Source organism: Temnothorax longispinosus, unplaced genomic scaffold (genome assembly GCF_030848805.1).
Source record: "Temnothorax longispinosus isolate EJ_2023e unplaced genomic scaffold, Tlon_JGU_v1 HiC_scaffold_23, whole genome shotgun sequence".
NCBI classification, from domain to species: domain Eukaryota; kingdom Metazoa; phylum Arthropoda; class Insecta; order Hymenoptera; family Formicidae; genus Temnothorax; species Temnothorax longispinosus.
The window spans coordinates 117,373-136,269 of NW_027270047.1; the positions used below are offsets into that span (position 1 = coordinate 117,373).

At 47.7% G+C, this 18,897-nt stretch overlaps 1 protein-coding gene and 1 long non-coding RNA gene across 2 annotated transcripts; both read right to left on the minus strand.

Moving 5' to 3' along the window:
• Nucleotides 1-927: 927 nt before the first annotated feature.
• Nucleotides 928-2,234, minus strand: LOC139823973 (uncharacterized). The gene is made up of 3 exons (XR_011734955.1): nt 2,180-2,234; nt 1,815-2,104; nt 928-1,647 (listed from the first exon to the last, which is right to left on the minus strand). It is a non-coding gene; the product is annotated as an uncharacterized lncRNA (long non-coding RNA).
• Nucleotides 2,235-15,335: 13,101 nt separating this feature from the next.
• On the minus strand, nt 15,336-16,502 carry LOC139823957 (uncharacterized). Its single transcript, XM_071796423.1, has one exon. The coding sequence runs from the start codon at nt 16,500-16,502 to the stop codon at nt 15,336-15,338; it is 1,167 nt and encodes a 388-aa protein (XP_071652524.1).
• Nucleotides 16,503-18,897: the final 2,395 nt, after the last annotated feature.

The following is an 18,897-nucleotide window of genomic DNA, read 5'->3' on the forward strand; positions in this document are numbered from 1 at the left end:
TGATGGCGCGAGACACTCTACCGTGTCTCTTGACTTATAATTTTAAGATTATAATTAGAAAACTATATACATGTACTTTATTATTTTTTCTGGACTAGTTTTTTGTGAAATAAATACCTCGATAAATCTGTAATTTTTGTAAGTTATTTTTAATGTAACAATGGCGAAAGAATTTGATCCCACGCATTCTTGTCAAGTATAATAATATATAAAATATACTTATCCATAAAATATCCTATCCTAAAAGAGTATCAATCTTTTGAAGTCTGCAATTGAGAAATAAATAATTTTGTGACTCATTGTATGAGCGTGTTGATGATATAATAGTACTTAGAGATTATACTTCGTCCTTTCGAGAGATCGGTCACGTCGCTCCGAGCACGTGAGGAATATCGATTATAAAAAGCTGTTCGATTACCGTGTGATGCGGTCCCGTGAAACTGCTGTGCCATTTTTTTATGTTTTATGTCATTTTTTTCTCATTTTTTTTAATACACTCGAGCACGTAAAACGCGATCATAAAAACGAAGAGATCGAGAAATAGGACGATTTGCACGTGCGAGCGCATCCGAGTATCAAGATATTATTACACTGACAAAATAATCGATCAACGCTCCTGCATAGTTTACTATTTCTTATTTCGGTATAACGCCTACCATAATCGACAATTATACTATTAGTTTCGATTCTTTACAAATACCAAGGATAACCAATTATTGCATTAATCTCAACATTAATGCAGCGTACCTTCGATATACAATAGTTTTAAAATAATTTCTTTCTGTTGAACGCAGCCATTGTAGCATGTTTATACATATAATATTATCGTTCAATTTCTTGTATTCTTTCCCGAGCCAGTTTTATGTGGAGTAATACAATTTTATAGTCTCGTAAATTTGAAAAACAAACATTTGCATTATTCTCAAAGAATCTGTGTAAAAAAAAACCCTTTATGTCAAGTCCTATTTACTTTCATGTGTATTTCAGGTAAAGCTATCTGTATCTCCACATAAAGACAGTAAATTTATAAACCTTGTACTAGTAAATAAATCTTTATAAAGATAGCAATTGTAAACACGTATGATAAATGTAAAAAAATTTGGATAGTACAAGTGTTACTTAAATGGTAAAAATATTATACACCAGTCATTTAGCTTTTATCGTATATAACACATTAAATGTTAAATCTAATTAACGTGCATGAATGTAAAATAAACGCGTTTCATTGTCATTTGAGGTATTGATCAGCGGAATCGGTAGGAAGCATAATTTTAGTGCTTCTCATATATTAAAAATCTTAATTTTATCATTATAACTAAACATAAATAAACCTCACTAAAAGCTTAGTGGCGAAGAAAATAGAAATTTCCAAGAACAAACAAATCTCTCATAAGCCTAAGATCCTACTTGTCTAAACCCACGTTTTACATTATTATCTTCTAAGATAGAAAAATAGAGCACTTGTAGCATAAGTTAAACAATAATAATTGCTTTTCAGCATACACAAGTGTAAAAAATATTTTAACTGTATTGTTATTTAAAAAATATAAAAACGTTATATGCTGCAGCTAAGAGCTACTCCCAGAAACTCTTCAAATCCAATAGTAATCGATCCAGTTTGATCTGTGTCTCTTGTCCTAAATGCCTCTGTAACATACAACATATCTTTGTTAAAGAAACATGCTTAAATCATGCTAAATATTATCAAACCATTGCACGTACGGATGTTTATAGTTAGGCCTCTAATTAGATTAATAAACGATATCAAAATTATCATAAAATTTTCTTCTTTTTATGTAAACATTTCTAATTACCTGTAAACCTCTGTATCTGAACACACAATACTATGAACTGATCCACAGTAATGGACTGATGACCACGAAGATCGCTCTTTTTTATAAGGAATTGAATGAAGTCCGGACTAAGCCTACCTATATATAGCCCATTTGTGTTAGAGCTGCGTTTAACTCATTCTCTTGTATACTGCCCGAATTATCGTGGTCAAAGCCACGAAATACACCGAGCCAAGAATTTATGTAATTGTAAAGAGCTTGGAATTCCGTTACGTTTATTATAGTGCCATTCTTCTTTTTGTCGAACATACCTGCGGAAAGAAATAGAATTCATTGATATGTTTACAGCTCGTCGAAGAGAGCTAAAGCTCCGATTCACTAAATACCTTGAATTAATCGTCGCGTCGCGTCGTAAAGAGTCACGGTCGGTCTCGCTCCGCGTGTACTACCGTGTCTCTCGATCGATCGAAATAGGTTAACTGATGAACTGACTGACAGCGCGCTAAACGAACGCACTGTCTGCACTGCACTGCACTGCGATACTAACGCCGCTAGCCGCCAGTGTCGAAAAAGTGAAAGTAACGTTTCTGATTATGACGTCATCATATAAGACGTCGGCGTTAGAAGTAGAAGAAGAAGTATCTTAATAAAAAATTTTCACATTTGGACTTTGCGTCGCAATATCTCCGCTCGTAGGGCACGGAGCGGAATATTATAAGAGAAACCCCCCCCTAATTGGACCCCAAGCTATCGATCAAGCCTACTTAGAACTTGATCCGTTCACTCGTTATCGAGATCTCAACATCTCGGGTACTCGCAACCCGTCGCGTCGCGTAAAAGAGTCACGGTCGGTCTCGCTCCGCGTGTACTTGGCGCGAGACACTACCGTGTCTCTTGATAAATAAAAAATATTATAATAAATGAATTGAGAGAGACCAGCATTCATTTTCATAAACAAGTATTTTGTCTTGCGACTTACCTGATGGACACGTCTTAAGAGGACAATATTGGTAACTGCTTTTTCCTGCCTTCTTTACTGGCTTTATAACGCTCGAGGAACTCTTTGGCAGCTTCTGAAACAAAATCAGTCTCTGTCACATCTAATGCCGCATCAACTCTTATTCGATAGAAAAAGTTCCTGTCAGTTTACAGATTGCTTGTTTCGGAGCTGAGTTCATAACGTGATTTATTTATTAATTCAATAATTTATTTATTTATTTTATCATTAAATATTAATTAATTTATGTATTAATAATTTAATGATAGAATAAATAAATAAATTATTGAATTAATAAATAAATCACGTTATGAACTCAGCTCCCGAATAAGCGATCTGTAAACTGATATGATTTTTGAGTAAATTAATTAATTAATTAATTAATCAAATTAGAATCAAAGCCATACGTAAATATATATATGATCTAGAGATCAAGATTGTTGCTCGCAGGCACTTCTTCCTGTGTCCAAAATCTCGACAGTAACTCGTCGAGAGCATCTTCCCTCTCCTGAATCGATGCATGATGCACTGCAGCAGATGCCGATGATGATGTGTCGACAGGTCCGAGAACGAGCCATCAGAAAATTGAGAGCTGAACAATTGGCATCAATGGATCTTGTTTGATGATGTTGGGCTTAATGATCTGTCCATATGAGTCAGCTCCAATGATAATATCCACTGGCTGTAGTGTAAGGAAATCTGGATCGGCCAAGGTCAACTTGGTGAGATGCGGCCAATCCTGTGGTGCAGCGTTGAAGGATGGCAGGATGTTCGTTAACGTCTGCAGAATGTGAGCTTCAATAATGACGTCTGATCTTGAGTGAAGTGAGCGGAGCTTAAGCAATGCAACTCCTCGAGTTTGCGTCGCCTTTCCGCCACCAATTCCAGTGATGAGAATGACGGAATGATGACGAGCAATGTTGAGCTGACGAGCGAGAGATTCTGAAACAAATGTAAGTTCTGAACCTGAATCGATGAGAAGCCGTACCCGCTGAGTATTAATTGATGAGCTGATCTGAGCCAGGGCCGTGGCTAGTAATGTTGAGTGTAGTGAGCGGGCCAAAGAGAAGTGAGCAACGATTGCACCATTTTCCTATTGAGCTGTCGCAGTTGAGCTGGTGGTTGGCTTCGCTGATGAGTTCGACTGATGAGCCTCATGCAGCATCGTGTGATGTCGGTTGGTGCACTTCTTGCACCCCCGTGAGCCTTTACATGAGTGGACGTTGTGTCCGGAGATGAGCTGAGCGGGTGTGCCTTCAAGTGAGAGTCGCAGATAATGAAGGTTTTCCACGTCGGTGAGGCGTCGGTTGTCGTAGATAACGGCCTTGAATAGGTCGCGAGACATGGGCCATGCAGCGTAATTGCCCTTGAACGACGGGATGTTGATGTCCGGCAGCCGCTGAGTGTCACGCGAGGACTGCGATGGTTTGGATATGCGCCCTTGATCTTCGCAATAACGCGACGTGCAGCCATATAATAGCGTCGTCGTGGAGTGAACATTGTTTTTAAGCATTTATGTTGTATGAGCGCCGCCGGCCAAGTAACTTCAAAATATGCGTGCTCCTTGAGAAACGCCTTGTTCGCTTCTTTGAGATGCATTGAGATTTGGATGACCTCCTCTAACGGCATGTCCTCTGCACAAGTTGGCAGCGTGTCGCCAATATTCCGCACCGTCGCCAGGCGGTTCATTTAGGATGAGCTCCGTGGACAAGCGCACGGGTGAGGCTTGGCGTTCCGATGTGCGAGCCGGTGGTACCTCGAGCAGCGGCGTCGTGGTCTCCGCACCGCCCGTACCCGCCTGTGCGGGTTCCGTCATGTTAAGCCGTCCCTGAGCTACGCACGATGAAACACCTGAGAAACGTCGAGACACGTGTAAGAAATGCTGCACGAACCGAGAACGTTCGAGAGAAGCGTAAGGAAAACACTATGCGAATCGAGAATCGTTAGGGTCATGTATTGAGCACGTGAAAATGTCTATTTACACTCGCGGGAGCGCGTGAACATGTTTGTGTAACACTCGCGAGCGCGCGTGAGAATGTCTGTACTTCACTCGCGGAAGCGCGCGATAATGTCCGTGGCATGTCGTGAAAGGCATGCCCTGTTCACATGATCTGTGTCCGAGCTACACTTTAAGTTTCACGCATCCGGCTCGAAGGACGAAATGTTCGCGAAATCGCTGATTAATTCCGGCGATGGAAGCGGGATGAGAAGGACGCGCGTGGAAGGTGTTAATTAATTATTCTGAGTTACATTTTATATTACAGAATAATTAATTAACACCTTCCACGCACGTCTTTCTCATCCCGCTTCCATCGCCGGGATTAATCAGCGATTTCGCGAACAGTTCTAAACCTTAAAAAAGCAGCGCCAAGTTTTTTACAAGAAAAATTTATTTATTTTATTTTAATTAAATATTTTTATTTTATAATTACCTTTTTAATTCTTTGTGATTAAAATAATTCTTTGTAATATTATAATTTTATCAAGGAGAATTAAAACTACTACCACTTGGGTTGATAGAAAGACTCTCAGGAATACAAAGATACATACCACTTGGGCTGAGTTAGGTAACACAATTTTGTTTTATTTTTTAAAAGTAGTTGCACAACAATTATTTTTCAAAGTATATATATTCTCTTTGCAATTGGCGCAATTTAAAGATTTCACATCTTTTTTTGAAATACGTATCACTTAGGTTGAATTAGGTAACGCAATTTTGTGAATTATTTTGTTAGGGAGAAAAATATAAAGCTACTATACATATCACTTGGGTTGAGTTAGGTAAAGCAATTTTGTGAATTATTTTGTTAGGAAGAAATAAAGCTACTACCATTTAAGATTTTTAGATTTACAACATACATTGCGCGTGTACTTGGCGCCTTTTTTTACCTTTTAGCATATTTTAAAGATTTACTTTCTTATTTGTCATTAGTAATGACTCATTATTTCTAAGAATTGTTAAATATTTTTTATATTAATATCTCTTTAAAAAATAAATAAAATTCTAAAATCAGTAATAAGTTTTGTAAATATCAGTAATTTCAGTTTATCTCAACTACTTACATTTATATATTACATATACAAAAATATTAGTTATCCGCAAACTTTTATAAATTGTAATAATTATAAAATTTATGAAGTAAAAAACATGCATTATTTATGAAAAATAATTTTTTTTTAAGGTGAAGAACATTTATTAAATAAAGAAGAAAGATATAAATTTTCAAATAACGCCATAGTGATGCTCTTCAACAACTGCGATTAAAAATGAAAGAAAAACAGAAAACATCAAAAAAGAATATCAAAGTAAGTGTTTAAGGTAAAATGATCATACAAGTACATTAAATTCTACATACATGTTAGTTTAAGGCTCCTGGTCCCTCGCCGACCATATTGAAATCGTAACGTCAGAAGCGAGAAATTACACGAAAATTACATTGCAATGTACTGTCAAATAAAAAGATATTTTGATTAAAACACACTGTAGGTCGCTATAGCACACTGTAGTGTGTTAAAACGATTTGTAGTGTGTTTTTATTGAAAGATTTCTTTATTTTACAGTAGTTTGCAATTGTCACCGTAACTTGCTTCTGATGACATCACGTTTCAAAATGGCCGCGGTCGGTACCCAGGAGCCTTAAAAGTTTTTACATTTTTTTAAAGATAAACAATTAACTGTTTCAATTTGATTTTTATTTACTCAAAAAATTCTTTAAACTTTGCACATAAAAAATATTTTGTTCCTGTTTTTATAAGTTAGTGTTTTTTACATCTTCATTATATGTAGTTTCTAATATATATTTGACAACGTAAAAATTAATTTGCTTAAATTTTAAAAAGTTTTCATTAATTTAAATAATATGTTAGTATTATTGCTTATAGATTATGAAACAGAAACTAAAAAAATTAGGTAAAGCACATAATGGGAAACAGCAACTAGAAAAATTTTTAAGTAATAGAAAATGTTTAAATCCACTATCTGACAATGATGAAGATACAACAGATCATTCTACACACGAAATATCACCACAACCTGCGCCTTCAAATGAAACGCAATCCAAAAAATGTACAAAGTCCTCGCATAATGTTGAGGACCTGTTTTCAGAAGATGAAAATGAGCAATCAGTGGTACAGTTATTGTTACTGATATTGTCGTTGCTATTGAAATCTCGGAAAATTATGACTTATATTTTAATCAATTACTATCTAAAGCTTACATTTTCATTTGTTATTATTTATTCTAGATGTTACAGAAAAAACGACAGAATTTAGAGAGAACACAGACTGGTCCGCCGTGCAGAAGCAGACATTCCGAAGATGAAAGTAACACAGAAAATAACGAGTCAGGTAATATGTTAGCAAAACAATCGCGAATATTTGAAAATCAAGAAGGTGATACAAATCACAATGACAATCAGAGTATAAACCATGACAGAACATAATCACCTGAATCTCTTCAAAGTTATTGTATATCTAAGAAATTATAAAATTAAATAGATGTCTTTTTAATTCATTTCGAATAAGACTAAACTTGTAACGATGCACCTCGTGCGCCAAGCATTGTTCCCGGCTAACAACCACCGGATGCCGCCCGACCGACGATCAGTCGGGCGAAGACCAGGGCGCGGTGCGCCCACATTTTAATTTTATTCAAATACACCGTGTGCGCGGGCCAAGCGCGGCACCGGTGCCTCCCGACAAACGACGACGGAAGCCGAGCCGCACCGAGGACGAGCGCGGCGTCGCGCCGCCCCACCACAACGCGACGATCGGCCGCTCCTAGCGAACCCGCCGCGCCGAGCGCTATATAAACCGACGCTCCGACAAGAGACAGTCACTTCGTCTAATATCCAGCGTACCGCTATTCCGGACGAAACCTATCCCGACTCTTAGGGAACACACCAACGAGGTCCGGTGCTCCGAGCCTCGATTGAGGGCTCTCAGGTGTTCCCGCACTCCATCAGAACTAACCCCGAAGGCACGGTTACGCGGGGTCGAGCACACTCGGCCTCGCAACGAGGGCTCTCGCTGCCGCCGCCCCGAGGCTCCGGAAATCCTCCGCTTATACACTACGCGGTTCCACGCGCGCTATCAACCGATTGTAATACCGCGTTATCCTGCCGTTGTAATATACCGAGTCCATAAGCAATCGTAATCCCGCGTTTTCGCTATCGCGCCGCATCGCGCCAAGTGCGCCTGCACTATCCTTCCGCTATCGCACCGCGTCGCGCCGAGTGCGCCTGCACTATCCCGCCGTTGTAATATACCGAGTCCGTAGGCTATTGTAACACCGCGTTTCGCTATCGCGCCGCATCGCGCCGAGTGCGCCTGCACTACCCCGCCGTTGTAATATACCGCGCTTACATCATTTTGTAGACTAAGACCGAATAAATCATTTCGCATGCAATCACACTGGTTATTGTCTCTGGGCCTTTCAGTCGAACTCCCGTCCCGGCAAACTAGTCCGCGTTCGATGACAAAGTTAAGCCGTTACATGGCGCCCGAACAGGGACCGTTTTGATCCGTTCCGAGAGACAGTAATCAAGAGACAGCATGCCGAAATCGTGGATATATAAATTGGCGAAAAGCCAGCTGAGCGCGGAGCTCGACAAGCTCGAACTGGACCCCGACGGCTCGGTCGACGAGCTGCGCCAACGCTTGAGCGCGTACGTAACCGAACACCCGGAAACGGCTCTGTCCACCGTCGCGGGGGACAACCCGCCGCAGGATGCACTCCTGATTTCCGTGCACCTGCCCGAAAACCTACGCCTACCGGCGATCGACACACGCCCACCGCTATCGCCGAACGTGCCCTTCCACACGTCACCGGCAATGATGACGCCGTTCGTGCCCTTTCGCCCGACCGCGAATGACCGGCCCAGCGAGACCCCCGCCCAGGTCATGGATCAGATACGTAAATGGGGATGCCACTTCGACGGGAAAGACCCGGTGACCTTCCTCGAGCGGCTCGAGGAGCTGAAAGACGCCTATAACTATTCCGGCGCGCAATTACTAATGGGGCTACCCGAATTACTCCGGGGCGACGCGCTTCTCTGGTGCAGGAACAACCGCCCCAACTGGCAGGGGTGAGAGGACTTTTGCGCCGACTTTCGCGAATATTACCTGCTGCGCCGGTATCGCGCCACGCTAGTCCGCGAAATCCAAACTCGCTTGCAGAAACCGGACGAGCCATACCGGAAATTCGCGACCGAAATGCTCACGATGATGCGGCGGGCCACCGGATTCGCGGAAGACGACCAAATCGAGGCGTTGTACAATAATATGCATCCGCGGTACCAGATGTACATTCGCCGCGACACGGTAATCCGCACCCGAGACATTCTGCGCCTGGCGGAAGAGTTCGAACACATCGAGGAACAGACGCGCGCCCGCTAAGTCATCACGCCGAAACCCGCGGTCGCCGCCGCAGCTTACGACCGTCGCGAATGCTGCTGGCGGTGCAAACAGCGGGGTCACACCCGCTTTGATTGCCGACGACCGCCGCGCCGGTTTTGCTCGCAGTGCGGCCGGGATGGCGTTTTTACCAAAAATTGCCACCCGCCGCCGGGAAATGCCGCTCGGGCCGGGGAAGAAGCGGCCGTCCCCCGGTCCTCCGAATAGTATACAAACCGCGCCCGTTCCTAACCGTCATGGTAGCCAAACAGCCAGTCGACGCCTTACTAGATACCGGATCCGAGGCGACGTTCGTAAACGCACGCACCGCCGATAGGCTCGCCCGTGACTTTCCGATCCAACCAGTCGACGGGCGCGTGTACCTCGCCGACGGGTCAAGCACCACCGTTCCGGGCTTGATAACGTTTCCAATAACAATACAAGGGAGGGTGTTCTGGCATCAATTTCAAATCATGCCAATGCTCGAGTACGACACGCTCCTCGGCGTCGACTTATAAATGAAATTAGACTTCGCCATACCGTCCCCGACCGCACCGAACACGGAGACGCGGACCGCCGCCGTAGAGCACCTACCCGAGGGGGGCGCGCAACCGGAGGACGAACGCCTCCGCCGTTTTTTGGCCGACGAACTGGCGCAATTCGAAGCCGTGCGGGGCCCCACCGACCGTGCCGAGCACGTTATCCGCGTAAAGACAGACCGTCCGATTAAACAACGGTATCGGCCACGCAACCCCGCGATGCAAACTGTCATCGACGCCGAGGTCGACAAAATGCTTCGCGACGGGGTCATCGAACCCTCGCACAGCGCCTGGAGCTCGCCGGTCGTCATTGTGCGAAAGAAGGACGGCAAACCGCGGTTTTGCATCGATTTTCGCCAGGTGAACGACGTGACCGAAAAGGACGCCTACCCGTTACCCCAGATCACCGCGACCCTCGATAAACTCCGGGGGGCCCGATACCTAACGACCCTTGACTTAAAAAACAGGTATTGGCAGGTGCCGCTCTCACCGGAAAGCCGGCCCGTAACCGCTTTTACTGTCCCGGAAAAAGGCTTAATGCAATTCACCGTAATGCCGTTCGGGTTACATTCGGCGCCGGCCACGTTTCAGCGCTTGCTCGACACCGTGTTAGGCCCCGAGTTGGAACTATACGTGTTCGTCTACCTGGATGACATAGTAATCATCAGCGAGACATTCGAGGAACACCTAAGGATCATGCGCGAAGTGTTCCGCCGGCTCCGCGAGGCCAATCTGCGGATCAACCCCAAAAAGTGCCGGTTCTGCGTCAACCGAATTAAATATCTCGGCCACATCATTGACCGCGACGGTATTCGGACCGATCCCGAAAAGGTCAGCGCCGTCGCGAACTGGCCCGCCCCGCAGAACGTCCGTCAGGTCCGGCAATTTCTGGGGATCGCGTCGTGGTACCGCCGGTTCGTTAAGAACTTCGCAACCCTCGCCACGCCGCTCACTGCGTTGACCCGCAAACAGGCGCGGTGGACCTGGGGGAAAACCGAGCAGGCCGCGTTCGAGACGCTGAAGAGGGTCCTGACGACCGCTCCGGTGCTCGCTTGCCCCGACTTCACGCGCCAATTCTACCTGCAGACCGACGCCAGCACCACCGGCCTCGGGGCCGTGCTGACGCAGTATTTTCCCGAGGGAGAGCGCGTGATCGCGTACGCCAGCCGCACCCTGAATAGCACCGAGCGTAATTACAGCGCCACCGAATTAGAGTGCCTAGCGGTGATATGGGGCATCAGGCGAATGCGCGGGTACCTCGAAGGATACCGGTTCACGGTGATCACGGATCACCAATCCTTAAAATGGCTGCAAAAGATAGAATCGCCGTCCGGCCGGCTGGGGAGGTGGGCGTTCGAATTGCAACAGTTCGATTTTGACGTCAAGTACCGTAAGGGGACCCTCAACAAGGTGGCCGACGCGCTGTCAAGGCAACCCGAAAGCCTCAGCATTTCTGCACCGAAATGCCCGTGGTACACGCGTATGTGGCACGCGACCGAAGCCACTCCGCACGAAGTGCCCGACTTCCGAATCGATCACGGACGGCTGTGGAAGCACGTGCTCCACAGCCTGGACTTTAAAGACACTCCGGCGGGCGAACAATGGAAGGAGTGCGTCCCAAAGGACCAGCGCGCCACAATCCTCGAACGGTACCACGACGCACCCACCGCCGGCCACCTGGGGATCGCTAAGACGATCGCGAGAGTCGCACTCCGCTATTACTGGCCCGGCATGTTCCGCGATATCGCCCGTTACGTAAGGGAATGCCCGACATGCCTGGCGCACAAAGTCGCGAAAGAGAAACCGGCCGGCCAGTTGCACCCAACCACCCTCACCCACCCTTGGCAGCAGGTCACCATTGACCTCGTCGGCCCGCTCCCGCGATCCGCCGCCGGCCACGTATGGCTCTTGAATATGCAAGACCGATTCACGAAGTGGGTCGAGCTCCGACCGCTGCGACGAGCCACCGCGCCGGCCATCGTAAAATCTATCACTGAAGCCATTATCCTCCGTCATGGATGCCCGGACAAAATCCTGTCGGATAATGGCACTCAGTTAAAATCAAAACAACTCGCAAAGTTGCTAGACGAGTGCGGGATTCATCACCGATTCACGCCGGCATACGCGCCCCACTGCAACCCCGTGGAACGCACGAATCGCGTAATTAAGACAATGATCGCGCAATACGCAAAGAGGCACAAAACCTGGGACGAAAACCTACCCGAGCTCCAGTTCGCGTACAACACCGCGACGCACGACGCGACCGGCTACACGCCCGCGTACCTAAACCACGGCCGCGAATTACGACGCCCCGGGGAAAACGCGCCGCGCAACGCTCCGATCCCGCCGTCGACACTCCTCCGCCACTTGACCGAGGCATACAAACTCGTAAAAATCCAGTTGGCGCGCGCGTTTCAGCACCAGGAGAAACACTACAACCTCCGCCGCCGAGAATGGAGACCGAGAATTGGAGAATGGATGTGGAAGCGGGACCGCCCGCTGCCCAACAAAAGCGCGGCGTTTAACGCAAAGTTCGCGCCGAAGTTTATCGGCCCGCTAGAGATTCGCCGCATCATCTTTTTTTTTGGTTTCCGTAGGAAGAGGTAAAATGCCTCGCGCATTCCTGACCCCGGCCGTCAGGATATGTGGGACTTGCACCCACTAAACATCCTCTCCCTTAAACAAAGCACTTGGGACACAAGTCACGTGACATGGAACACCGGAGGTACACTTCACATCACGCAACAGTCCTCACGCAGAGGCGACAATGAAACGTAAACCAGACGAAGACCAACGAAAGGTTACCGGTACCGGACTCGCGAACCCCGGGGAAGGGCTCTCTAGTCGAATGACATTGGCACAAGTGCCGTCATTCGGCCACCTCGGAGAAACCGCATGATAGTGGCTGCGGGTAGCCATACCATTGTGGGATCTCTTCATCGGTTACGAGATCATTCCCCCAGAGAAAAAACGAAATCCAGGATCGGGATCGTTCACCAGGTGGACGAAGGACAAAACTAACAGAAATTCCTCATCCGGATGAGGAACTTCACATTACAAAACCAATACACGAATCGAAGCCGATCTGTCCGCGCAAAAGAGTCACGACCCACCACCAATAGTACGAATCGAAGATCGATCCGTCCGCGCAAAAGGATTCAGTCACAAAAACCCATCACTAATAGCAGGAGGCACCAGTACACCATCCCTGTCCGAGCCAAACCATCGCAGTGCTCGGCAACAGCAAAATCGCTCACCCTCCCCGACCCCAAAAGAAACCAGGTAAAGGGAGCGAAGAAAAACATAACGAGGAGTCACCGTCCCAGATCGAGCGATCCCCCCCCAGGGGACGACCAACCGCGCCCCGACACCACAAAAGGCTCGTGGAGCCCATTGACGAGCAATGAGTCCAGAGCCCAAACAGCGGCAGGTGACGGACCCACGGCCGGCCGACCCCAAGGGAGGACCCACGACCAGAAGAGGAGCGGGCTCCTCGATACAAAAGAGAATGTTCGCGGGAAAACGCAGAGTCCCAGGCATCCCAGAGGCAGCGAGCGCCGGCCGCCCCAAGGCCGAACTCCCCCCCCAGAGATCCGGGAACGTCGCCAGAGGAGACACACCGGACCCCGAGAAGGAAGCAGCCCAAAGAACGACCGGCGCACGCCCCCCCCCCCAAAAAAAAACCGGGAGAGCCCACGAAGGACCCACGCCGCACGATATATAAAAGGCATTTACAGAGCGCAAAAGAACGAATTACAATAATAAATCTCGCAAGGGAAATATAAATTTAAGTCGGAGGGTCTGGGTCGTCGTCCTCCGCCGCAAGATCCTGATGAAGTCGCTGTTGCTCCCTAAGTCTCTCGTCCTCTTCCTTGCGGCTCATGACCCTCTCCGCAAAGGTCGAAAAGGCCTTCCAGGACTCGCGCGAGCCACATATCTCTCTAATAACGGCTGCCAGGGACAAATCCTGACCGAGGGCAACCGTCAACTCGCCACGCTCTAGACCCCATCTGTCGCAATCCGACAGGGTATGCTCCGAAGTATCAGGCACATTGCTGTCGCAGTAGCGGCAGATCGGGGACTCCTCCTTCCCGATCCTGTGAAGGAAGGCCCCGAAGCAGCCGTGCCCCGTCAACAGTTGAGTAACACGAAAGGTCAGAAACCCAGTCCGCCTTTCAAGCCAAGCAACCAGGTTAGGCAATATCGCATTTCTGGTTCTTCTTCCGGGCAATACGTCGCGCTCCAAGTGTGCTGCCCATTCTCTCCTGAGAACGGACTCCTCCTCCGTACGCACGTCCGACGGAGAATCCACTGTGTAGGCACCGGTCCGTCTAAGCTCCCTGAGACGATAATACACCCGGCTGATAAAAGAGGCATACAGATGGATGGGCGGAATTCTCGCAAGCAGAGTAGCCGCCTTGTACGAGACCGTCCTATAGGCCATTATGGTCCTCTGGGCCGTGAGTCGAATAGCTCGCTGCAGGATACGTTGCTTGTTGCCAGAATTTCGCAGCTCGTCAGCCCAAACAGGGGCGGCGTACAAGATAATAGATGTTATAACACTATAGTAGAGTCGACGCTTGCATTCGATGGGTCCCCTAAGATTTGGGAGGATCCCGCACAGCGCTCGCCCGACCCTGCCGACCTTCTCCGCCAGATACTTAAAGTGGGTGTTAAAAGCCCACTTGTTGTCGATATAGACACCCAGGTACTTCATAGAATTCTTAATCCAAATCTTAACTCCCCCAAATTCAAAGGATGAATTCCGCGGTACACGGCCAAAAAACATGGCCTCAGATTTAGACCAGGACGCGCGGAGGCCCAAAAAACGGATGTTTATGAGGAGCCTCTCCAGACACTCGATGACCAACTGACGGGCATCGTCGAAGTCATCGGCAACCACCACCAGCAAAGTGTCGTCCGCAAAAGAGATAAGATGGCAATCGTCGAATAGCAGGGCTCTCAAGACGTAATCATACGCCAAGTTCCACAATAGAAGACCCAAAACAGATCCCTGTGGGACGCCTCTATTTACTTGACGGAAACGTCGTCCCTCGCTGGTGTTAAACCTGACCCTTCTATTAGTAAGGAAAGAGTCAATTATTTTACGGATGTAAATTGGAAAATTTTTGACCCGCAAGGCCCTTCTGATCCCCGGAAGTTTGAGGGAGTTGAACGCGTTCTCGATGTCCAACGAGAAGGCAAGAGCGACCCGGCCATTATCACGTGCATCAGTGACAATCTCCTTAAACAGGCGCAGAGCGTCGGTAGTTGACCGCGCCCTGCGAAAGCCAAATTGATTACTCGATAGATCGGATGGTGGATTCTCCTCCAAGAAGTTGTGCATCCTGCCGGCGATGACGCGTTCAAAAGTTTTCCCCACTTCATTAAGCAGGCAAATTGGCCTTGCCTTCGGGACCTGACCCAGAGGAGTAGCCTCACCCTTAGGAATCAGCACTAAATCGGCTGTCTTCCACGCGGGTGGAAAGATACCATACTTCAGACATAAGTAACACTGGCCGAGTCTTAGTCTCATGCCCGGAGGTAGCCTTTTAAGCGCCGCAAATTTAAGACCGTCAGGTCCCGGGGCCGTACTCGAACTCTTCTTTGCATCTATGGCCTCTGAAACCTCGTCCACAGTAACCCGCGGCACAGTAACCCGCGTTCACCAGAACCGTCCAAATGCAAATCTCTCAGTGGGTTGCCAGGAGGGAACAAATTATTTAGAAGTTGCTCCAATACATCCGGCTCAAGAGTATAAGTAAGTCCGGGTGTTGACCTACGCAGTCGATTAATCACGATCCTATAAGGTAAGCCCCACGGGTCGTCATCCAGAGTCCTGACCAGCTCTTGCCAGGACTTAGTCTTGGCTTTGCGGATTTCTGACTTAAGCTCTTGGTTTGCCAACTGGAAGGCCATACGTTTCCGCGCAACCTCGTCAGGCGTGTCCTTGTTACGGGCCCTCGACCACGCTCTCCTAGCCGCAATCGCCGATCTCCTGAGACCCGCGATCTCCCGGCTCCACCAATATGTTCCGTGCTCGCGGTTCCGGGCTCGCGGAACCGCCACCTCGCAAGCGTCTATGATACTCCGGTGAATCCACTTATCCGGCCCAAACCGAAGCATATATTCGTCGTCAAGTGGAGTAACAGCACATGTCCACTCGAGGACCTTCTTGTACAGATCCACATCCATATTACGGAAGCTCCAACGTGGAGCCTGACTTGTTATAGGATTTCTCGGAGGACGATCAGAAATGTCAAAAGTAATATAGATGTGGTCGGAGAGTGACTCCATGTCATCGCGAACCGTCCAGTGGTGAAGATTCCTTAACAGGCTTGGGGAAGCCCAGGTGAGATCTATAACAGAGCTACCTTGGGCGGACATGAAGGTAGGCGAATTCCCAACATTTGCCAGGCGAACGTCGGCCTGAGCCACCCAGTCCTCGAGTAGGTCGCCCTTAAAGTCCCGGCGGCGCGAACCCCAGAGTCTTGCGTGGGCGTTGAAATCTCCACAAATAAGAAGATGTTTGTTCAAGATACCGGAACACAAAGTGGTTAACTCGTCCAGAAAGCCAGCGTATCCATTATAGTCGACGTTGGGCGAGACATAGCAAGATGCTATATAGATGTTGCCGTATCTTATGACAACAATAGAATGGCCTTTCGCGATCAAGACTGCGGGATGAAGAGCAGCTCGACCGTTAATAAAGAAAGCGGCAAGTCCATTATCGCTGCGAAACCATTGCTGGGAGCTCGGCGTGCGGGCGGGCTCCGACATCACGCATATCGCAGCTCCCAGTTCCTCAGCATGGTGGAAGAGGAGATCTTGTGCCTCCCGACTTCTGTTTAAGTTAATCTGGATAATCTGGAGTTTCGAGTTATCCATTGTTATTTCGTTGCGAGTTTAATCTTCCTTCTTTTCCGAAACAGGAAAATGACGAGCCCAAGCGATGGCTAGACTGTTTCCCAGCCTCGGCGCAGACAACGCAGTGTGGAGCTGCACTGCATTGACCGATCTGGTGATCCCTGGCCGCGCATCTAAAGCAGGACCCAGTGCGGTCCTCCGGGAAACTACAAGTGTTCTTCACGTGACCGAATCGCCAACACTTAAAGCATTGGACCGGTCTTTTCTCCAATAGCTCCACACGGGCCACCGTCCATCCGATTTTTATCCGCTCCAAGTCGGAAATCTTGAGCGCGGTAGTCAACGGGCACTTTATCCATACGGAATTTAGTCCGTTCCGCAACGGTCTTACATTGCCGATCTTGACGTCAGCCTCGTCACAATCCCCAGTGACTGAGATCTTGTCTAAAATGTCCGACCTGGATATCGAGTCGTCAAAATTCCACAGACGAATCTCGCCTGTTGCCGTTGGTCTGTTAACACGTACGGAGCTAATATCCAAAACCTCTCTAAGTTTTCTTGAGAGAACGTCCGCCTTAGAGGCACCGTCTTCACCGGTGATCTCAATAATGAGACCACCGTTGATGCCGCGTCGTATTTTTGAATCTTCGATTCCTAAAGACCTCAGTTCAATTTTCTCACGTGCTTGTTTAAGAATTGTGGCGTATGATACCTTCTCCGGGTCTATGCTGGTTAAAGTTACGGCCGCTGATTTAGGCGGTCTGCGACGAGGGGCGCCTCGGGGAGCCTTGGTAGCCGCTTTAGTGGCGTTGTTAGAGCCACGACGCGGAGCCTCCTTGCCAGCATTCCTAGGGGTCCAAATTTGCTGAGTATTCGCAACATCTTGAGGTTCGCTCAATTTTGTTGTTGATAAATTGATGCGTAGCTGTCGTCTGCGGTTCGACAAAATCGAAATTTGCCTACTAATCTGATTTATTTCTAAGTCAGTGTCTTGTTCTTCCACATCCTCGCTGGGCGTGTCATCGATAGGATCGGTAAAAGAAGAACTCGGTTTTCTATTCAACTGGGCCTTAGAATCTCTCTCCTTGTGTTTCGTTTCGACATTCCTGGGAATTGATTTCGGTTCTCTGGGGGGAATTTTGATACGTTTATCTCCGACAAGTGTTTTATCATCGAGTATCGCAGGTCTCTTCTTACTCCTATTCCTTTGAGGAAGAGGAGGAAACTCCGATTGGGCAGTATGTTGACCAGAAGCATCGGGTTCAAGTTCTACTCGGGGGGGAAGAGTAACAGTAGAGAGTAGATTAACCGAATGCGAGGGTGGAACGGTTTTCGATTTCCCACTCGATTCTCCGTTCCTCTCCTCCAATCTCGCGATGTAGGATTCCATCTTTGTGAAGCGTTCGCTGAGAGTAGATAACTCGCGTTTGAGCGTAGCATTCTCGTCCTTCACCGCTGAAAGTTCCCTCTTGGTCCTCTCCTCTTCTCGCTTTAATTCACGGAGTTGGGAGGAGAGTTCGCCGTTTTGTACCCTCAGTGAGGGTACATCCCCCGACTCCTCCAATCTCTCGTTGAGTACCGAGAAGATTTCAGTAATATTGATGAGACCACGTCTCATGGAACCGCTTAGGATTCCTTGGAAGCTTTTACTCTCCTTCCTGATAACCTCGATCTTTTTAACAAATTCCGATGTAAGATCTGATAATTGAACAGTGTCCAACTTTCTGAGGTCATCCGTGGGGATGACCTCCATACGAGTCCTGGCATTCAAAGAGGCGCCAGAGTGGACTGGTTCCCTTTTTGTAACTCGAGACGACTTCTTAGACTTCTTAACACTACCTGCAGATAGAGGAGGAGACCAGATATGTTTAGCATGAGGAGAAACCTTCGCCTTCCTCTTTTTCTTCGTGATCCTACTATTTGCAGAATCGCCAGAGTCTGAGTCGATCACGATCGGCTCCGATTCGCCGCAGTCGTAATCCATGTCCTCCTCACGTTCAGTCTCCGAAATCTCGGAGTGCTGTTGTTCTTCGTCGTTATGTGCCGATTCTACTCCAAATCCAAGGAATGGAGTGCGTCCCGAAGGATTAGAAAAGGCATAGGACACTGTATTGTCCTTTCCTGGAGTGACAGAACGAAATCTGTCAGTTTGACCTAACACTCTTCTGGCTATGATGATAGCCAGATCCGGCATTGACTCAGGAGCAAACCTGATCTTATTCCCAGTTGCGTCCACGTTTTTCGCGTCAGAGCCTTGGTCGACAGAGAGTGGACAGCCAGGAGTGTCCGCAAAGTCCGTGGGACACGC